Below are 22,846 nucleotides of genomic sequence, written 5' to 3'. Positions count from 1 at the left end.
TTGCTTTAAAATTAGCTACCAATCTAAACCACTTTAAAATGTATTGTTCCTGGATCAAATATAACCAGTCATACTTTCTTGTTTTGCAATGGGTCCTTGGCCTCTATGAAAAGCATAAAACTGCTAAGGAGGTTCGAGTTTATTTTCAAATACTGTTACTGACTTCCAATAATCCCTTATCAGTAGAAGTATTGTCAAAATACCAGATATTTAGAATCAGATTTAATTTTTTGGTCTAAGCATGAAACTGTTATTAATAGCTTTCCGTGGCTAGCTTCCTAGTAAACCAGTAAGTAACCCAAAGAGCACAAGAACCAATGAAGTCTTATGACTACATTTTTTAAATATTTTTTTTTGTGCTTTAAGTGAAAGTTTACAAATCAAGTCAGTCTCTCACACAAAAACCCATATACACCTTGCTACACACTCCCAATTACTCTCCCCCTAATGAGACAGCCTGCTGTCTCCCTCCACTCTCTCTTTTCGTGTCCATTTCGCCAGCTTCTAACCCCCTCCACCCTCTCATCTCCCCTCCAGGCAGGAGATGCCAACACAGTCTCAAGTGTCCACTGGATGCAAATAGCTCACTCCTCACCAGCATCCCTCTCCAACCCATTGTCCAGTCCAATCCACGTCTGAAGAGTTGGCTTCAGGAATGGTTCCTGTCCTGGGCCAACAGAAGGTCTGGTGGCCATGACCACTGGGGGCCCTCCAGTCTCAGTCAGACCATTAAGTCTGGTCCTGTGAGAATTTGGGGTCTGCATCCCACTGCTCTCCTGTTCCCTCAGGGGTTCTCTGTTGTGTCCCCTGTCAGGGCAGTCACCGGTTGTAGCCAGGCACCATCTAGTTCTTCTGGTTTCAGGATGATGTAGTCTCTGGTTCATGTGGCCCTTTCTGTCTCTTGGGCTCGTAATCGCCTCGTGTCCTTGGTGTTCTTCATTCTCCTTTGATCCAGGTGGGTTGAGACCAATTGATGCATCTTAGATGGCTGCTTGGTGGCGTTTAAGACCCCAGATGCCACTCTTCAAAGTGGGATGCAGAATGTATTCTTAATAGATTTTATTATGCCAATTGACTTGGATGTCCCCTGAAACCACGGTCCTCAGACTCCTGCCCCTGCTACGCTGGCCTTTGAAGCATTCAGTTTATTCAGGAAACTGCTTTTGGTTTAGTCCAATTGTGCTGACCTCCCCTGTATTGTGTGCTATCTTTCCCTTCACCTAAAGTAGTTCTTATCTACTATCTAATTAGTGAATGCCCCTCTCCCACCCTCCCTCCCTCCCTCCCCCATCTCATAACCACAAAAGAATGCTTTCTTCTCAGTTTAAACTGTTTCTCAAGTACTTGTAATAGTGGTCTTATACAATATTTCTCCTTTTGCAACCGACTAATTTCATTCAGCATAATGCCTTCTAGGTTCCTCCATGTTATGAAATGTTTCACAGGTTCTTCACTGTTCTTTATTGATGCATAGTATTCCGTTGTGTGAATATACCATAATTTATTTATCCATTCATCTGTTGATGGGCACCTTGGTTGCTTCCATCTTTTTGCTATTGTAAACAGTGCTGCAATAAACATGGGTGTGCATATATCTGTTCTTGTAAAGGCTCTTATTTCTCTCGGATATATTCCAAGGAGTGGGATTGCTGGATCGTATGGTAGTTCTATTTCTAGCTTTTTAAAGAAGTGCCAAATCGATTTCCAAAGTGGTTGTACCATTTGACATTCCCAGCAGCAGTGTAGAAATGTTCCAATCTCTCCACAGCCTCTCCAACATTTATTATTTTGTGTTTTTTGGATTCATGCCAGCCTTGTTGGAGTGAGATGATTTTTTTTGTTGTTGGAGTGAGATGAAATCTCATTGTAGTTTTGATCTGCATTTCTCTAATGGCTAATGATCGTGAACATTTCCTCATATATCTGTTAGCTACCTTAATGTCTTCTTTAGTGAAGTGATTATAACTATATTTTTAAACGCTAATGTTTATGCCTGCAAAACATTGACAACACAATTTTTTGTGACTGCCGTTTTAAATCATTTAGGACTTTGGAGGTCCACACTTTTGTTACCCGTCTTACTTTAAAAAAAATTTCCCGTCAGGAAGACCTTAAAGATATCTCAATTACAGGCTTGCCGTAGCAAAAAGATGGTGATGAACCGGAAAGAAGCCTGATGGAACTCAAGACAGCTTCCACCGCAATATCAAGTTTGGTTAAGGAGGCGTCGCCCATTCTGATTTTCTATTGGTTAGGCTTACCGTCAATTGCCTTGGTTGTAAATAAACTGGAGACGGAAGCGTGTTGTTAAGGGGTGGGATCTTCCTCTTGCCATGGCTAATTTTCTAATAGGCTGAAAAGTGCTTTCCCGCCCTCTCCCGTCAGTTGCTAAGGCGGGGTAGCCATAAAAAAAAAAAAAGACTGAGTGATGATGCTCTGCTCATCCGATTGGTCGTTAGGGGGCGGGCCTTTTAGCTGATAGGCTGCTGGCCCTGCCTGTTCAGGGTTAGTTGCTGGGGACAGGCACGTGAGGAGGAAGCGGCTTGAGCGACCATGGCGGGAGGAATGAAAGTGGCGGTCTCGCCGGCAGTTGGTCCTGGGCTCAGGGGATGGGGGTCCGGGGACGGTGGGGCAGTGCGGCTGCTCTTGGTCCTCTCCGGCTGCTTGGTCTGCGGCGCAGGTACCGCCAGGGCAGCAGCAGCCAAGTGGGCGGGTGCTGAGGAGGTTATTTTTAGAGAAACGGTGATTGTTTAGCGGGCGTGCTCCATTATTCTGTCGAGGGGCGCTGGCGGAGTGCAGAGGAAGGAGCTCTGTTGTTGGCGAAGGGGCGTTGGGACTGAGGGTCAGGGTCTTGGGGCGTCTTGGGGGAGACGCCTGGATCCTTGGGACGGGGGCAGAGAGGGAGGCCTGGGCTGGGTGTGAGGTGGTCCTGGGGGCTGCGTAGCGCTGCAGAGGCCTCCTGGTTAAAATGAAAGAGATCCGAGACCATTCTGGGCCAGCGGTAGTGCCACTGAAAAGGGAGCATCCCATTCATTCAGCAAGTTAGCAAACACTTTCTGAGCGTAAACTTGGTCAGGCCGAGAGCACGGATGGCAGAACAGATCATTCTAGTTGACAGAAATGCAATGATTTGTATATATTTTCTGCCGTTGGAAGACGCTGGCGCCTACTTGCCCTGTAGAACAGACCTGAAGTCATTAAATCCCCCTATTTCAAAAGAGAGACCAAGGCCGTTCAGCATAGGGTATGTTTCTTCAGGCAAAATTATTTGGTACCTGTTGCTGTAGATTGGCTTTGGACTGAGAATGAAAGTATTTTCCTTTTCTGCTCTTAAAATCCAGGAAACCTAGATTGTACTTTTAAAAGCCTCCTTCTACCCCTTTGTAAAGTTACAAGAGCAAAATAAGTGAGGTTTCCAAGCTTCCGCTGGAGGGAGTTGAAACTCAGGTATAAAGAAATCTTATCTTGGAAACACATGCTGTGTGCTTTCACCTCTCACTTGGGTTGCTGCGTATCTCATGCTGTCACTTGTATTATCCTTAGCTGCAGCTTTAAGGTGGTCTCAACATCCCCAAATCTAGTTCCAAAGTATAAGCATCCTTCTAAAAAAAAAAAAAAAAATTATTTATTTATTTATTTATTTTAACATATAGAGGGGAAGAGGTATCCAGGAAGGCACTTTCCAGAGACAGGGCTCAGAGTAACACTTGAAGGGCTGTTTGTTATCACGATGAACTGGGCTAGATGGTTAGCTTCCAAAACGAGGCCAGCAATACCTACCTTGAGGGTCATAGGGATGAAATGAGAAAGTACGTGCAAAAATGCTGGCACATATTAGCTGCACAATCAGTGGTCCCTTTCTCTTTTAAGTTTCTTTAAAAAGAGACTTCTTGGCTTGGAGAAGGGTAAACTCAGGAGATAATTTGTTCTGTGTGACCTGATAGATTATATGGGTGGCAGCTACAAAGAAGCCATCATGTAGCAGAGAAGAACCTTCTAATAGTCAGATGTACCCAAAGATGATGACTAATAGCTCAAAAGATAACAGGTTCCTTCTCACTGAAAGTTTAAAAGCTTGATCGTAAGAATAAAGTATGTTTATTTTAGATTATTTGGAAACTACAGGTAAGTATAAAGAATTAGGAAAACCCAGCATATTAGATTCAGAGGCAATCCATTTTAGCACATTTTGTTGTCTTTCTCACATGTTTTTATTGAAAAAAATTTGTTTTGAATTGGTAATACACTTGTATGCCTGTGGGTAATCCACTTCCCTTCCTTGGGGTCTGCGAGTTGTTACTAGGGATAGTTTTCTCACTTGATGTTCTGTCACAAGAATTTCCCTATGCCACTTAAAATTCTTTGTAAATATTATTTTTACTTGTACTGCAATCCATTGTATGGACAGGCCATTATTTACTTTATGTTCTCCCTATTGTTGGTGGAATATTTGTGGTGTTTCTAGTTTTTCACTGTTGTAGATAACACTTTTTAAACTTTTTGTGTATGAATATTGCATTTGGATTTTTTTTAAAGGTAGATTTTCAGAAATAAGAATCAGAAATTATTATATCAAAAGGTAAAATATATTTAAGATCCTTGAAACAAAGGCTTCGAACTGGTTCTACCTGGTTTGGTCATGGCAGATGAAGTGACACCCAAATGAACCCAGAATTTTAAAACTGGGACTTTAAGTGGAAGGGGGAAAAGCCCTGCTAGAAATTTGATCTCCCTCTTAGAAAACAAGGGCAGCCTGTATGTTGCATAGCAACCAAATTTTTTGATGGGCAGAGTCAGAAACAGCAGCACCCCACTCAAAGATGGCAGCAGACTATCCTGCTTTGAATGTGTGTCATTCTCCACAGTCCTGGCAATAATCCAGCCTCCTGCATCAGCAGTCTCCAGAAGGGGCTTGCTATCCCTCCTCTGGGCCTCCCATTCCAGGGCTTTGACCCGTAATTTTTCTCATTCTGGTTCTCATTTCTCTTTAACCAAATTTTAAAAATTTGGCTCTGTTCTGGCCATGACTGAATGGGTTGGAACCGATTGGAAGCCCTGCTTGAAGCCTCTTGCTAAAATGCTTTCCTGAAAAGGTGTGCCAGTTTACACCACGGTCAGCAATGTTTGCTTGTGGCCCATACCCTGTAATATTTTTACTAATTAAATAGATCTGATAGGTGGCAGATCTGTTTTACATCTTATTTTACTTTGCATTTCTTTTAAGATTTGTGAGATAGTATTTTTCAGTTGTTAATAACCATGTTTATAGACTTGAAATTTTAGATGTGTGTGTGTGTCCTTTGTTCTGTGCCTATTTATTATGATTATTATTTATTGGAATTTTGGTCTATTTTAAATATCAATTAGTGTGAGCTTTTTTTATATATTAAGGATATATATGTATACCCATACCCATTGCTGTCGAGTCAACTCTGACTCATAGTGATTGTATAGGACAGAGTAGAACTGCCCCATAGTGTTTTGAAGGAGCGCCTGGTGGGTTTGAACTGCTAACCTTTTGGTTAGTGGCCGTAGCTCTTAACCACTGAGCCACCAGGGCTTCCGTATATATGTATATATCCTTAATAAATAATCATTTATTGTAGAACTATTCCTTAATTTTGTCTTTTTAATGTGTTCACTTGATTGTGTTTTTTAGATTTCTTCCATTGCTTTTATGCTGAAATAGTCCTTCAAAATTGAACTGATACTGGTTTTGTTTTTCTAGCAGAACTATTTCCCTATGTGTATGATTTAATTTTTTTCTTTTTAGTCTTTAATCTGTCTGTAAAAATTCATGTTGGCATTTGGTATGAAATTCTAGACAGATACTGTTTCCCAGATAACCAGCCAGTGGTCCCAGCATCCCATTGAGTATCTTTTGCTAAGCTTATTGATTTAAGACGCTAGTTTTTAAGGAGACTTTTAAGTGTAAACTGATTACCACTTAACAGAAACGAGTAGAGGTTATTTAAGAATTAGAAGAGTTTGTTTTTCATGACTTTTTAGGGTCCCTTCTAGCACCTACATGCTGTGAATCATTTTCATTACTTTCTATCAGCAGATGTTAAATGATTAGTGTTTGTAGGCTGAAAAGTAAGTTTGTAATGATTACAAGTGAATATGAAAGTGATTAAACCAAACAAAACCAAAGCTGGTGCCGTGGAGTCAATTCTGACTCATAGCGACCCTATAGGACAGAGTGGAACTGCTCCATAGAGTTTCCAAGGAGCGCCTGGTGGATTCGAACTGCTGACCCTTTAATTAGCAGCCGTAGCACGTGGTTACACCACCAGGGTTTCCTGATAGTGATTAGCCAAGAGAATATGAACTCGATAACTCCCGTATAGGTAAATACAGTAAGCAAGTTGTGATTCACTAAATTCCAAGAAGGCATTTTTTCAGAAGAGCTAGATTTTTAGGCTTAGAAGGGTACCTTCCTGAATGTTTAATTTATTCTGCTTTTTAACACGATGGCTAACCCAGTTTGGGGAGAGGAAAAAAGGCGATGTAATGTGTCGTTTTGCCATGGGAAGCACAAGGTACTATCGTGAGCGTTTTGACAAGTTGTGTATATTTAAGGCCATTTACTTTAATTCTGTCTCTAAAAATTTAAGCTACAGCTGAGTCGTGGTTGTTTCCACAGATCATCCCTCTCAGGTTGAATTCATCCCCCCTCAGTGAATTTCCAAAGATGTGGTGGCCAAGGTGCTGATTTTCACTGAAGGTTTAGGTTAAAAGATTTTTTTTTTTTTGACATTGTTTCCATCTTTCCCTTGAACTGGAGCCCTGGTGGTGCAGTGGTTTAAGTGTTTGGCTGCTAACCAGGTCAGCAGTTCAGTCCACCAGCTACTCCTTGGAAACCCTGTGGGGCAGTTCTACTCTGTCCTGTAGGGTTGCTATGAGTTGGTATCGACTCAGCGGGCAATGGGTTTATTTTTTCCATTGAATGGTGTGGAATTCTGGAAAGGAAAGAGCTAAATTTAAGAAGCTGTTAATTCTAACATTTTTTTGTTGTTGGTATCCTATTGTGTTTTAGGTGCAAGTTTACAAAGCGGATTAGTTTCCCATCCAACAAATTGTACACAAAGTGTTCCATGACGTTGGTTGCAATCCCCACACTGTATAAGCATTCTCCTCATTTCCCCTCTGGGTTTCCTATTTTGTTTCGTCTGGTTTTCCTATCCCTTCCTGCCTTCTCATCTTTACTTTTAGAAAATGTAGCCGTTTTGTTCTCTTGTAACTCTTTGTTTTACGGAGCAGGTTCTTTTCAGGTGTTATTGTTTATTCTATAGGCCTGTCTATTGCTTGGCTGGAAGGTGGTTTCTGAGAATGGCTTCAGTTGAGGTTGGAGGGGTGCTTGGAGCCATAGTCTTAGAGATTCCTTTAGTCTCTATCAGACCAGTAAGTTTGGTCCTTTTTTTATGAATTTGATTTTTTGTTCTACATTTTTTCTCTGACTCTGTCTGGGACCCTCTATTGCAATCCCAGTCAGAGTGGTGGTAGTGCTAGCCAGGCACCATCTGGTTCTGGTCTGGGGTTGTGTAGGATGTGGTGCATGTGGCCTGTTAATCCTTGGGACTGATCGCTCCCTTCTGTCTTTGGGTGTTTTCACTCTCCTTTACTCATGACGGGAAGAGACCACTAGCTGTATCTTAGATGGCCACTGGCAAGCTTTTAAGACCCCAGACAGTGCTCACTAACATGTTTTTATGCGCTACGTTATGCTAGGTGATATAGGTGTCCCCCGAGTTTTTTATGACCCTTAGCCTTAAAGTCTAGTGTCTTTATCCTGGGAGGTGTTTTGTTGTACATAAGAAGTTTCCCAATGCAATGCGTCTTGATTTCTTGCTGCTTCCATGGGTGTTGATTGTGGATCCAAGTAAAAATGAAATCCTTGACAACTTCCAATCTTTTCTCCATTTATCATGATGTTGCTTGTTGGTCCAGTTGTGAGGATTTTTGTTTTCTTTATGTTGAGGTGTAATCCATACTGAAGGCTGTGGTTTTTGATCTTTATCAGTAAGTGCTTCAAGTCCTCTTCACTTTCAGCAAGCAAGGTAGTGTCATCTGCATAATGCAGGTTGTTAATGAGTCTTCCTCCAATGTTGATGCCCCGTTCTTCTTCATATAGTCCAGCTTCTTGGATTATTTGCTCAGCATACAGATTGAATAGGTATGGTGAAAGGATACAACCCTGACGCATACCTTTCCTGACTTTATAGTTGTGGTCACATATAATATTTGTCCTTCTGTGATTGACTGATTTCACTCAGCACGATGCCCTCCAGATTCATCCATGTTGTGAGATTGTTCTTTATCATTGCGTAGTACTCCAGGTGATAAAGAACTGTAGTTTGTTTACCCATTCCTCTGTTGATAGCATTTAGGTTGTTTCCATCTTTTTGCTATTGTGAACAATGCTGCAATGAACATGGTTGTGCGTATTTCTATTTGTGTGGTGACTCTTATTTCTCTAGGATATATTTCTAGAAGTAGGATTGCTGGATCATAAGGTATTTCTATTTCTAGCTTTCTAAGGAAGTGTCATATCATTTTCCAAAATGGTTATATCATTTTGCATTCCCACCAGCAGTGCATAAGAGTTCCAGTCTCCCCGTAGCCTCTCCAACATTTTTTATTTTATGTTTTTTTTAATTCATGCCAGTAATGCTGGAGTGAGATGGTATCTCATTGTGGTTTTGATTTGCATTTCTCTAATGGCTAGTGATTGCAAGCATTTCCTCATGTATTTGTTAGCCCTTTGAATGTCTTCTTTGGTGAAGTGTCTGTTCATTTCCTTTGCCTATTTTTAATTGGTTTATTTGTCTTTTTGTTGAAGAGATGTTGGATTCTCCTGTAGATTTTGGAGATTAGACCTTTGTCAGATTTGTAATAGCCAAAATTCTTTTCCCAGGCAGTAGGTTCTCTTTTTACTCTTTTGGTGAGCACAAATGTTTACTTTTTAGAAGATCCCAGTTATTTAGCCTATCTTCTGGAGTTTGTGTGTTGTTAGTTATGGTTTGTATCCTGTTAATGCCCTGTGTTAGGGCCCCTAGAGTTGATCCTGTTTTTTCTTCTATGATCTTTATAGTTTCTGGCTTTATATTTGGGTCTTGATCCATTTTGAATTCGTTTTTGTGTGTGGTGGGAAGTATGGGTCCTGTTTCATTTTTTTTGCAGATGGACATGCAGTTTTGCCGTTTGTTAGAAGAGACTGTCTTTTCCCATTTGGTGGACTTTGGGCCCTTGTCGAAGATCAGGTGACTGTGGGTGGGTAGATTTACATCTGGGTTCTCAATCCACTTCCATTGGTCAATGTACTTGTCATCATACCAGTTCCAGGCTGTTTTGACTATTGTAGCTGGATAGTAGGTTCTGAGGTCAGGTAGTGCGAGTCCTCCTACTTTATTCTTCAGCAGTGCTTTACTTATCCGGGGCTTCTTCCATTTCCATATAAAGTAAATGATTACTTTTTCCATCTCTTTAAAGAATGTTGTTGGTATTTGGATCCGGATTGCATTGTATTTGTAAATGCTTTGGGTAGAATTGTCATTTTCACAATGTTGAGTCTACTTATCTGTGAGCATGGTATGTTTTTCTATTTATGTAGATCTCTTTTGGTTTCTTGCAGTTAGTATTTTGTAGTTTTCTTCGATAGGTCTTTTATATCCCCGGTTAGATTTACTCCTAAGTATTTTGTTTTAGAGGCCATTATAAATGGTATTGTTTTCCTATTTCCTCTTCATCGTTCTCCTTATTGGTGTATAGGTATCCAATAGATTTTTGTATTATTTATCTTGTATCCTGCTACTCTGCTGAATCTATTAGCCCCAGTAGTTTTCTCATGAAATCTTCTGGGTTTTCTATGTGTAGTATCATATCATCCACAAATAGGGACAGTTTTACTTTTTCTTTACCAATTTGGATGCCCTTTAATTCTTTTTTTTGCCTTATTGCTCTAACTAGGACTTCCAGCACAATGTTAAATAGGAGTGGTGATAATGGGCATCCTTGTCTTGTTCCTGTTGTCAAGGGGAATGTTTTCAGCTTCTCTCCATTAAGAATGATGGTGGCTGTTGGTTTTGTATAGATCCCCTTCATTATGTTGAGGAATTTCCCTTCTGTACCTATTTTATTGAGAGTTTCTATCATGAATGGGGGTTGGACTTTTAGACTGAGTATTTTTTAAGGAAGCTATAGGTTCTTGTTCAACATCTAGTTTTGGTAATGCTTCCCAGTGTTTTTGCAGGCCTCAATGAATTTTTAAGTACGGTATTTTTAAATTTCATGTAACCTTACTATTCACTTTCCAGAAGAAAATACACTCTTAATTGATATATGTGAGTAGGTATTCTTTTCAGTGGAGCCCCTTCGTGGTCCAAACAGTTAACGTACTTGCCGTTAACTCAGAGGTTTGTGGTTCAAGTCCTCCCAGAGATGCCTCAGATGAAAGGCCTGGTGATCTAGTTCTGATAAATCAGCCATTAAAATTCCTGTGGAGCACAGTTCTACTCGGAAACACATAGGGTCTACAATGAATCAGAACTGACTCCACGGCAACTGGTTTGGTGTTTTTAGTAGTCTTTTCGGTAGATTTGTGGACTTTTTAGTGAGACATATGGTCAACAGGGTTTTGGAATGGTTTCATTTTAGGAAAGATAGGATTGGAGAAAATCCAAATTACTATTAGGTTAAACCCTAGTGAGAAATTGATAGTGTATCCAGACTGTATTTTAAAAAATTGAGATATAATTCATATACCATAAGATTTACCCTGTAAAAGTGTACAGATCAGTAGTTTTTATTGTAGTCACGAGATTGTGCACCCATCACCACTGTCTAATTCCAGCACATTTTTATCACCTCAGAAAGAAACCCTGTACCCATTAGCAGTCACTTCATATTCCCGCCTCCTTCCAGCCTCTGGCAACAACTAATCCACTTTGTATCTGTATCTGTGAGTTGCCTATTCTGGATATTTCATGTAAATTGTTGTTGTTAGGTACTATAGAGTCAGTTCTGGCTCACAGTGACCCTGTGTGCAACAGAACGAAACACTGCCTGGTCCTGCGCCACCCTCGCAATTGTTGCTGTGTTTGAGCCCATTGTTGCAGCCACTGTATCAATCCATCTTGTTGAGGGTCTTCCTCTTTTTCGCTAACCCTCTATTTTACCAAGCATGATATCCTTCTCCAGGGACTGGTCCCTCCTGACAACATGTCCAAAGTATGTAAGACGAAGTCTCACCATCCTCGCTTCTAAGGAGCATGCTGGCTGTACTTGTCCCAAGACAAGTTTGTTCTTTTGGCAGTCCATGGTATAGCCAGTATTCTTCTCCAACACCATAATTCAAATGCAGTTCTTCTTCAGTCTTCCTTGTTCACAGTCCAGCTTTCACAAGCATGTAAGGTGAGAGAAAATACCATGGCTTGGGTCAGATGTACCTTCGTCCTCAAAGTGACATCTTTGGTTTTTAAACACTTTAAAGAGGTCTTTTGCAGCAGATTTGCCCAGTGCAGTACTTTGTTTGATTTCTCAGCTGCTGCTTCCATGGGCGTTGATTGTGGATCCATGTAAAATGAGATTCTTAACAAATTAAATATTTGGTCATGATGTTGCTTATTGGTCAAGTTGTTTTTTTTTTTTTTAATTGAAATGTAATCCATATTAAAGGCTGTATAGCCTTTGATCTTCATCAGTAAGTGCTTTAAGGCCTCTTCACTTTCAACAAGCATGGCTGTATCATCTGCTTGTCATTTTAATGAGTCTTCCTCAATCTTGATGCCCTTTTCTTCATATAGTCTGGTTCTCTTATTATTTGCTCAGCATACAGATTGAATAAGTTTGGTGAAAGGATACAACCCTAAGGCACACCTTTCCTGATTTTAAATCATGCAGTATCCTGTTGTTCTGTTCGAACAACTGCCACTTGGTCTGAGCACGGTTAAATGTTCTGGAATTCTCATTCTTCACAGTGTTATCCATAATTTGTTATGACCCACAGAGTCAAAAGCCTTTGCATAGTCAATAAAACACAGGTGGAAATCTTTCTGGTGTTCTTTGCTTTCAGCCAAGATCCATCTGACATCATTTCTGGCAGTTACCTATCAGTGTTCTGCTGCAACCATTTTTGAATGATCTTCAACAAAATTTTACTTGTATGATATTAACGATATTGTTCTATAATTTCTACGTTCTGTTGGATCACCTTTCTTTGGAATGGGCACAAATATGGATCTCTTCCAGTCGGTTGGCTAGGTAGCTCTCTTCCAAATTTCTTGGCATGGGCGAGTGACAGCTTCCAGTATTGCATCCATTTGTTGAAATATCTCAGTTGGTATTCCGTCAGCTCCTAGAGCCTTGTTTTTCACCAGTGCCTTCAGTGCAGTTTGGACTTTTTCCTTCAATACCATTTGTTCTTGATCGTATGCTGCCTCAGTGAAATGGTTGAATGTCCAACAATTCTTTTTGTACAGTGATTGTACAAAAGCATCTGCTTTTGATGCTTCCTGCGTTGTTCAATATTTTGCCCTTAGAATCCTTCAGTATTGCTACTTGTTGCCCGATTAGGGTCCGTGCCCTGGAGCAGTCGAGCCAATGAAATGTACTCCAAGTCAGAAAGAGTGAGAAAGCTTATTCAGGAGATGTATACATCACTGGGGACCCAACAGCAACACAGGCTGTCTCAATGGAGTCCCAAAGAGCAATTTTACATCAGAGTGTATATAGAATTTTACAAGGGTGAGAAGTGTCTTTGTAGCCTGCAGATGGCATGGCTGGAGGAGTTATTCATTACAAGATAGTAACAAAAGACTCTTTATCAGACTAAAAAGATACATAAAGTTATCTCTTTATCAGGCTGAAAATATACATATCAGACACTTGTGCTCTGATTTTCCTGTGGGGGGGGTCGTAAGTCAGAGGTGGTTGGACAGAACAAAACAGTTATTTGCAGCGGATTAAAACAAAGAACAGTCATTAACAAAGGTATGTGAAGGAGGAGCTAGGCAGAGAAAGGAGAAAAACTCACAGGTTCATCAGGCATTAGTTATGTCAAGCTCTCTGTGGCCGATTTTGAAAAGGAGAAAACATGCTGGGGAGTATTAGGATCACATGCTTGAGGCTTGAATTTTTTCTTCAATTCCTTCAGCTTGAGAAATACTGAGCGTGTTCTTCCCTTTTGTTTTTCTAACTGCAGGTCTTCACACATTTCATTAGAATACTTCCTCTTCTTGAGCTGTCCTTTGAAATCTTCTCTTCAGCTCTTTTACTTCATCACATCTTCCATTCGCTTTAGCTATTCTATATTGAAGAGCAAGTTTCAGAGCCTCTTCTGACATCCATTTTCTTTCTTTTTAATGACCTTTTGCTTTCTTCATGTATGATGTCCTTGTCATTCCGTGACTTGTCTGGTTTTCGGTCATTAGAGTTCATTGGGTCAAATCTATTCTTGAGATGGTCTCTAAATTCAGGTGGGATATACTCCAAGTCATACTTTGGCTCTTGTGGACTTGTTTTGATTTTCTTCAGCTGCAACTTGAAATTGCATAGGAGCAATTGATGGTCTGTTCCGCAGTTGGCCCCTGGCCTTGTTCTGATTGATGATATTGAGCTTCTCCACCATTTCTTTCCACAGATGTAGTCAGTTTGATTCCTGTGTATTCCATCTGGTGAGGTCCATGTGTATAGTTACTGTTTGTGTTGTTAAAAATATTTCCAGCGAATAGGTCATCGGTCTTGCAAATTCTATCATGCGATCTCCAGCATCGATTCTGTTTTATATAAATGGAATCACAGAATGTGGCCATTTGTGTCTGGTTTCTTTCACTGAGCATAATATTTTCAAGGTTCCTCCATGTTGTAGTGTATATCATTCTTTTTTATGGCTGAATAATATCCCTTTGTAGGTATATACCACATTATATTTATCCATTCATCTGTTGATAGACATTTGAGTTTTTTCTACTTTTTTGAGTGTTATGAATAGTGCTGCTACAGGTTTTTATGTGGGCATGTTTTCAGTTCTCTTTGGCCAAATTCCCTAGAAGTGTAAATGAATAATTTCCTTTATAAGGATCAGCACAAAGCTGGTTCCTGTGAGGCGGAGGTTAAAGATGTCCCAAACGTCTTAACTTTTCTAAGCTGCTGTACCACTCCATCATCTCTAACATCAACTACTCCCTCTTGCTTCAGTACTGTCCCTCCTGTCTTTGGGTTCCCCAATTCACTGCAATGTCTCACAGAACTCACGAACCATATAAAGGAAATGGCTCACGTGGTTGTGGAGACTGTCAAGTCCCAAATTCGTGGGTGTAGACTTCTTCCTGGCCCTCAGTCTCTGCCCAAAGGCACTCAGCTTTCTCACTCCATGGGTCAGGAAGCCCTCTGCACGGTCTCCTGCAGGTCTCTGCTGTGGATCTTTCCTTCTTTGGTGGAGGTGGGCTCTCCTCTGTGTTCTGGAATTGGCTTTTAAGGCAAAACTGACCAATCCCCTCAGTGGGCCACAATTATTTGCACAGCCCCACTCAGTCACCTGGATGGAAGTCAGAAGACCATGGCTAGAAAGGCCACACACAAAAATAATTCATTGCACCACAAAGTGGAATTGCTGGACCATTTGGTAACTGCGTTTAACTTTTTAAGGAACTGTCAAACTTTTCCAAGGCTGCTGCACCATTTCGTTCGTTATCCCTTCAACAGTGGATGAGGGTTGCAGTTTTTCCACAGCCTCACCAACACTTGTTATTTTAGTCTTTTTGATTATAGCCATCCTAGTAGGTGTTAAGTGCTGTCTTGTGGTTTTCATTTGCATCTCCCTAGTGACTAGTGGAAACCCTGGTGGCGTAGTGGTTAAGAACTAGGCTGCTAATCAAAATGTCGGCAGTTCGAATCTACCAGGTACTCCTTGGAAACTCTATGGGGCAGTTCTACTCTGTCCTGTAGGGTCGCTATGAATCAGAATTGATTCGATGGCAACAGGTTTGGTTTTTGTTTTTTTTAGTGACTAGTAGGTTTTAGTAGGAGCCCTGGTGGCACAACAGTTAAGAACTCGCTGCTTACCAAAAGGTCAGCAGTTTGAATCTACCAGCCGCGCCTTGGAAACACCATGGGGCAATTCTACTCTGCCCTATAGGGTTGCTATGAGTTGGAATCGACTCAACAGGAATGTTTTGGAAACCCTGGTGGTGTAGAATTATGGCTGCTAACCAAAAGGTCCACAGTTCAAATGCACTGGCGCTCCTTGGAAACCTTATGGGGCAGTTCTGCTCTGTCCTGTAGGGTCGCTGAGTCAGAATTGACTCGATGGCACTGGGTTTGTTTTGGTTTGGTATTGTCTATTTGTATATTTTTGGAGATGTATCCAAATCATTTGCCCATGTTTTAGTTGTGTTGTCTTTATTGTTGAGTTTTAAGAGTTCTTTATATATTCTGGATAGTAGACCCTTATCAGATACATAAATTGCAAATATTTTCAGTTTCTTGACAGTACCCTTTGAAGCATGAACATTTTTTAAATTTCATGATGTCCAACTTGTTTTTTTCTTTGGTTGCTTGTGTTTTTGTTGTCATATTTAAGAAACCATTGCAAAATATGAGGCTATGAAGATTTACAGCTATGATTTTTTTTTTGAAACAATGACAACATTTGTTGTATTCATGAAACTGCGTTTTGGGCAGGGCACAGAGGGACTAGTTTGTATCTGCTCTACGCAGGGTCATCAGGGGTGGTTCAAAGCCTAGGAGCTGGAATCATCTGAAGGCTTACTGACATGGTCTGACATTTGATGCTGGCTGTTGGCTTGGGGGAAATGCTGTTGGTATAGTGGTTAAGTGCTATGGCTGCTAACCAACGGGTTAGTAGTTCACATCCGCCAGACGCTCCTTGGAAACTCTATGGGACAGTTCTACTCTGTGCTATAGGGTATCTCTGAGTCGGAATCGACTCAATGGCAATAGGGTTATGGGTTGGCTTGGGGTCTCATTTCCTTTCCACATGGACCTCTCCATGTGCTCTCTCTGTGTGTTATTTTGGGCTTCAGGTAAAGAGACATATAGGGTGAAGTCTGGGACTGGGATGGTTCCCGGTAGGCGCTTCATGTACCAAAAAGGACACACTATCCGTCCATGTGCACGATGTCTTTCACCAACTAGGAAACACCACGCCTATGATTTTTTTCTTTTTAAGAGTTTTATAGTTTTAGCTCTTAGATTTAGGTTCAAGATTGGATTTGACTTCAATATTAGTCTTGGCTTCACCCTAAAACCATTTTGGACTGGTGGGCATCAATGCCACTCCGTAATTTTGGCTTTCTGAAATTTGATTGAAGGTTTTTTTGTTTGTTTTTTATTTAGTTTATTTGAATCAACCCACTTTAAACTCAGAACCAAAATGATAACTAAATTTCCCGATATAGTAGCACTTGATGAGTAGCTGAGCACAATGTAGAACTGAAGGAAGGAGTTATTTAAATGTTTTGTGATAAGGAAGGTAGCTTGGGCAAACTTGGGTGGGAAGGTACAGAGGAGTAGTCACTTGTAACCTTGAATTAGCTGAGATGGAATACAAACTCCTGGGGGGAGAATATTCTGTTTTGTTAATAACAAAGAGAATGTATATAACCATTGGTTGGTCTTAAGACTTGAGATGAAACAAAATAGCTGGAAAAAAGCCACTTTGCAATCTTTTCATATTCTCTTGAAGTACTGTATATACCAAAACTTTGTCAACTCTGCCTATCCCACTTAAGAGAGGGATGGAGAAAATCAACAAATGGGCTTACTCTTAGCTCTGCCTTAAAAGGGAGGCAAGGTATGTAGTGGTTAAAACCACAGTCAGACTTGGGTCTTAATCTCGGTTAAATTACTTACTACCTGTGTGATTTTGGGCAAATTACTTAATCTTCCTAAGTATTGGTTTCCTCATTTGTAAAATAGGGATTATGAGAGTGTCTCTACCTCACTGGGTTGTTGGGAGAGTTAAATGAGAGATCAAATGCAAAGTACTTAGCATACTGTGTGCCATAATAAACACTTAGTGATGGCTTTTATTATTACTTATTTTGGGTTAATGACTATTTGTAATATTTGGTTAACTAAATTTGACAGAAATAAGACTCTGCCTTATTCCTTTTCTCATCTCAGTTTCCTTCTTGTTTCTCAGTCCGGTTAACGTTTTAGCCCCAAGTTGAAGTACAGCCTTTGAAAAAGTATTGGTTTATTTCTTTTTATGAAATGAATTATAGTTATTAGCTTGCTGTGCTGTGTTATACTTAATTGTCATTTCCTTTCTTTGCATAAAGCTGAAACTGGTGTACATGTGGTCATGCTTCAGGAATCCAAAGTTTATTATAACAATATCAGCCAACAGTTCTGTTACAAAAATGTGCTTGTCCCACAGTGGTATGATATATGGACACGGATACAGGTAAGAACCTGGAAGCCTTGTCAGGAGCAGCTTCTGTAAATATGACTGTCTGTGATTACTGAATATGTGGACACATTTTTTTCTCTCACACACAATAAAAAATGTATCACTAACAACCTTGTTACAGTTGAGATTATCCTGGGTTGTATTTTTATCAGTAAGCGCTTTATTCCTACTTAGTGTTGCTCTCTCTGCTACCTGAGCTACTTAAAATACTCTGAATTCCTAAGCAGACCCTGTGGTAAACTTCTTTCCACCTTTTCCCTAGGAAATGTCTCTCTTCCCTCCCACCCCCGTTGACTTTTTCCAGCACAACACACCCTCTCTCTTCTCTTTCAAGGCCTTATACCTTCTTTGGGCTGGAAACTGTTGCGTGCCTATCAGGATGTAAACTGCTCCAACTTGCTGTTCCTATTCTATTTTGATCCTACACAAGATGTTTCATAAACCACCTGAGCTGAAGCTAACCCTTGATAGAATGATTTTGGTCTCATGTATTTTATAGCACTATTAAGTCACCTGAACAGCATATGTCTGGCTCTGATAGTGATTGAACAAAATGAGTCAGTTTGGAACTGTTGCTGTGCTATAAGCACAGCTGCTGATAAGGGCATTTATTGTTCATGTCAAGAACAGATGGGTGGGTTTGTAGGTTTTTTTTTTTTTTTTTAATTGTCTGATACAAAAATGATACTCCCTCTGGGGTACATTATAACCATAATCAGTAATTTGTGACAATGGGTTGAACTTCTCAGCCTGTCATTAAGGAAACATTTTCAGTTTTCTGGGACTGTTTATGCCTGGCAATTTTCTTAATATTCTAGACCCTGACTTTGTATGACTTCTCATAGAAAATGAATTGATAATTCTTTCATCTGGGAAGACTCCCTCCCCGCCCCCCCCCCCATGCTCTGGCCAAATAGTAGATTCAGCTCATGTTAACAAGACATTCTAACACCCGCCTCTCTGTGCCACGTGCAGTGTTATTTGCCTAATTATGTTTTAGCTGCTGCATCTCTGTATTTATTTTCAGCCTTGTGGAAGACTGGCACTAACACTGATTTAGCTATTTAAGGTTTTTTTTAAGATTGTATTTTGTGGAAATTTAAAATTCCTGCTTCCTTTGTTCTCATCCCAATGTTACTTGTCTTACAGATCTGGATAAATAGTTCCAAATTGATACGAGTCACCCAGGTGGAGAATGAGGAGAAGCTGAAGGAGCTGGAGCAGTTTAGCATCTGGAACTTTTTTTCCTCCTTTTTGAAAGAGAAACTGAATGACACTTATGTTAATGTGGGTCTATACAGCACAAAAACCTGCCTCAAAGTTGAGATTATGGAGAACGATACCAACTACAGTGTTGTTGTGACTCGGAGTAAGTTTCACCTCTATTTTGCTGATGGATCCTGTAGTGAGAAGGGACTGAGCTTTGGAGGGTATAATTAGTGAGAGAGAAGTCAGGCCAAGACAGCTCCATTTTGGTTCTGATTATAACCCTGAGTATACCGCTACTCCAGACAGTTCAGGGAGACTTCACCCCATGTAAGACTCTGGGTCTTGAATTGAGACTTCCCCCTCAGGTCATTCCAAGTACTTCCTTACCTAGAATTGCGCAGACTTACATTCCTAGTACTGCCAGTGTGCCTCATGGTTTTGAGAGTAAATCAGACAAATGTGTTCCTGCCTTCTGGGCATTTCCAGACAAAGGTAGATGTCACAAAATGTACAGGCCTATATATTTGAAGACATGAATGGTTAAACAATAAAAACTGAAGAAAGGTAAGATTGAATATTAATACTTCACAAATAAAAAGGATACTTTTGGACCTGTAAATAAAGAGGAAGACCACTGCAGCTTAGGTTTATTCAGTGGGACTGGGAGAAGTTTTCCCTTCTCTGAACGTGTCTGAGAAACTTTCACAGAGGAGCCGGCTTATTGTCGTGTTGAATTCTAACTTTTGGCTTCTCCCGGATTACTACCCAGGGTCCTGGGATGTTGTGAGTAGTGGGAACGATTCTAGGTTTTGCTATGAAATAGGTTTGTGCCCTTCCAATTGTCCTAGGATCCCAAAGTTCTTTGGTTGTAAAGAAATGGCGTATTTTTTGGTGTTCTTTCTACATTTACTGATCTCTCTTGCTCCTGTTCTGTTTGTGGGCCTCCCCTGGACTCCAGAGCTCTTGAAAGTGAAAACTGTGGGAGTGTCTGGTATGCCCCTGAGGGGCCTCTACTTGGGCCCCCTGGTACTGAGATGTGTATGAGTGCAGGCCTTTCCAGCACAGGGCTTGTAATAGCAAAGGGAAGTAGGAGGTGTTGGACAAGGAAGGCAGCCAGTTAGTGAACAACAGAGGGCCCTGACCCAAAAAAAAAAAATTCTGTGCCTCTGAGTGACTAAAGGCTTGAAAGCCTGAGTGGTGGAGACCCCTTGTGGATGATTGCATGAAGTGCTGATGGCACCATGCCTCACTTCATCCAGTGAGGCTTAGTTTCTTTTAGCCTTAGCATAGGTAGCCAAAACTAAAATAAGATCTTCAGGAAAGTACAGTTTAGACAGAGACCTAATTACACTTTCTCTTTGGAGGGGTGCCCAGGCTTTGTGTGGCATTTACATTGGTGTTTAGGTGTGCTTTTTGCATTTATCTAATTGTAGCTGACCAATAACACCAACATTGCCTTTTATTCTTTAGTGCCTTAAACTGTTTGGTTCTTGTATTAAACAGAAGTCTTTATTTATTTCAGGATTTGACCCCAAACTCTTCCTTGTTTTCCTCCTGGGACTTATGCTATTTTTTTGTGGAGACTTGCTGAGCAGGTAGGTTCCTAGGCTAGTGTACGGTATGATGAGGCTCAGGCCCACCCTCTTGACATTGGTCATAAAAATGCTAAGTGCTGGCATTTCCAAGTCCAGGATCTTTATGGCTAGGCCATTATCTGCTTGGAGATTTTTTTTTTTACCACTTTAGTATGTGCTATGATTTTTGTTTTTCTTGTTATTAATAAGATTGGCAATAATGAAATTTCCTCGTTAGAGGAACCCATCATGTGATGGGATTTAGCCAATATTATGAAGTTGAAGATTACCACCTGTTTCGGATTGACTTGTGTCCCCCAGAAATATGTGTCAACTTGGCTAGCCATGATTCCCAGCATTAATGTGGTTGTCCTCCATTTTGTGACCTGATACAACTTTCTTGTGTGTTGTAAATCTTGATCTCTGCCTGTGGTTAATGAGACAAGATTAAGTTATGTTAAAGAGGATTAGAGTGGGACTCAACACACTTACGCAGGCCACGGCCTTGATCCGATATAAGAGGAGTTTCCCTAGGATATGGCCTGCACCACCTTTTGTCTTAAAAGAGATAAAAGGAGAGAAAAGCAAGCAGAGAGAGGGGGATCTCCTACCACCAAGAGTGAAGAGCTGGGAGCAGAGCACATACTTTGGACCTGAAGTCTCATCACTTAGAAACTCCTAGACCCAGGGGAAGATTGATGACAAAGACCTTCCCACAGAACTGGCAGAGAGAGAAAGCCTTCCTCTGGAGCTGGCACCTTGCATTTGGACTTCTAGCCTCCTAGACTGTGAGAGAATAAATTCTGTTTGTTGAAGCCATCCACTTGTGGTATTTCTGTTACAGCAGCGCTAGATAACTAAGAGGGGAGTTAGCACCGAAAGTGGGGTGCTACTTCAACAGATACCTAAAACGTAGAAGTGGATTTGAATTGACTAATGGGTAGAGGCTGGAAGAGTTTTAAGGCGCCTAATAGTAAAAGCCTAGATTGCCTTGAAGAAACTCTTGGTGGAATTATGGACATCAAAGACAATTCTGGTGAGGACTCAGAAGGAAGTGAGGAGAGCTTTAACACCAGAGATGGTGCAGATGGTAAGAAGCAGCAGCAGAACCAGGAGACCAGTATAAGACAGCATGGGAGCCAACCCACGAAACGAGAGAGCTAAATGCCTTCGCACAGGAGGCTTTCTGGCAGAGTGGAGTGCCTCTGGACACTTACCCGTGGAGCTAGGCTTGCTGACCTATGGAGCAAGAGAGCTGAATTCCTTCCTGTGGAGGTTTACTGGCTGAGTGGGGTGCCTCCAGGCACTTACCAGTGGAGCTACAGAGCTTTGGAATGCTTTCTCGAGCAGACACTGGGCTGGCCTAAGGGCCCAAGGGGCCGAGAGGCCAAGGAACTAGGAAGCAGAAGCTGAAGAGACAACACAAGAAGTACAGCTGCCTCAGCCTCAAAGGGTAGGTCCATGACCTCCAGGGTCTCAAAGGATGTGGTCATGGCTTACGGGGCTTCAAAGGGTAGGGCCACAGCCTCCTAGGTTTCAAAGAGTCTGATCCTCACCTACTCGGTTCCAGAGTGTGGGGCTGCCTTTCATGAGTGCCAGTGTGATGGGGCCAGATCTGTCCAAAGCTGAGGGGGTGGGGCTGCCATGCTTAAGGGGCAGAAGAACAGGGCCTGCTGGGCTGAATGGGTGATGCTGCCACTCAGGCAGACTAGGAGAATGGGGCCACCCAAATGGGAGGAAACAGAGTTGCTGTTCCAGTGGGCCTGGAAGGCGGAGCTAAAGCCCAGGGCCGAGGGGCCTCCACCCAGAATCCGGAGAGAGTGGCCAACACAGAGGATTATTTTCAAGGCTTGGGAGCAAATGTAATGTGTTCTGCTGACTTGCTTGGTGTCTGTTATCTGTTCTTTCCCTCCAGTTTCTCCACGTCTACCTTGTGTCTGTTCCACCATTGTACTTTGGAAGCAGATAATTTGTATTCTAGATTTCGTAAATGAAGAGGATTTTTGAAATTTGGAGTTGATTTAAGACTTATGGGATGATATGATGGGGCGAAAATGTTTTACATGTGGCACGGATATGAATTTTGGGGGACCAAAGGGTGGAATGTTATGGATTGAATTGTGTCCCCCAAAATGTGTGTCAGCTTGGCTAGGCCATGATTCCCAGTATTATGTAGTTGTCCTCCATTTTGTGATCTAATTTTCCTATGTGTTGTAAATCTTAATCTCTGCCTGCGGTTAATGAGGCAAGATTAGGTTATGTTAAAGAAGATTAGAGTAGGATGCTGCACTCTTACTCAGGTCACGGCCCTGATCCAACATAAGGGGAGTTTCCTTAGGATGTGGCCTGCATCACCATTTATCTTAAAAGAGATAAAAGGAGAGAGAAGGAAGCAGAGAGATGGAGACCTCCTACTGCCAAGAATGAAGAGCTCTGGGAGTGGAACACATGCTGTAGACCTGGGATCCCTGCACTGAGAAACTCTTAGACCCAGGAGATTGATGATGAAGACCTTCCCCCAGAACCAACAGAAAGAGCTGGCACCCTGAACTTGAACATCTAGCCTCCTATACAGAGAGAGTAAATTTCTGTCTGTTGAAGCCATCCACTTGTAGTATTTCTGTTATAG

General features: G+C 41.3%; 1 protein-coding gene across 1 annotated transcript in view; it reads left to right on the top strand.

Moving 5' to 3' along the window:
• Positions 1–2,547: 2,547 nt before the first annotated feature.
• NEMP1 (nuclear envelope integral membrane protein 1) overlaps positions 2,548–22,846 on the top strand; it is a 30,303-nt gene continuing 10,004 nt past the window's right edge. Inside the window, exons 1-4 of the mRNA XM_049883627.1 lie at positions 2,548–2,680; positions 17,304–17,428; positions 18,584–18,803; positions 20,166–20,238. Coding sequence (XP_049739584.1) covers positions 2,554–2,680; positions 17,304–17,428; positions 18,584–18,803; positions 20,166–20,238 — 545 coding nt within the window. The 5' untranslated portion in view covers positions 2,548–2,553. The remainder of the gene's footprint in view (positions 2,681–17,303; positions 17,429–18,583; positions 18,804–20,165; positions 20,239–22,846) is intronic.

The sequence above is a fragment of the Elephas maximus genome, chromosome 4 (genome assembly GCF_024166365.1).
Source record: "Elephas maximus indicus isolate mEleMax1 chromosome 4, mEleMax1 primary haplotype, whole genome shotgun sequence".
Classification (NCBI taxonomy): Eukaryota; Metazoa; Chordata; class Mammalia; order Proboscidea; family Elephantidae; genus Elephas; species Elephas maximus.
This window is presented reverse-complemented; position numbering and strand designations above follow the sequence as displayed.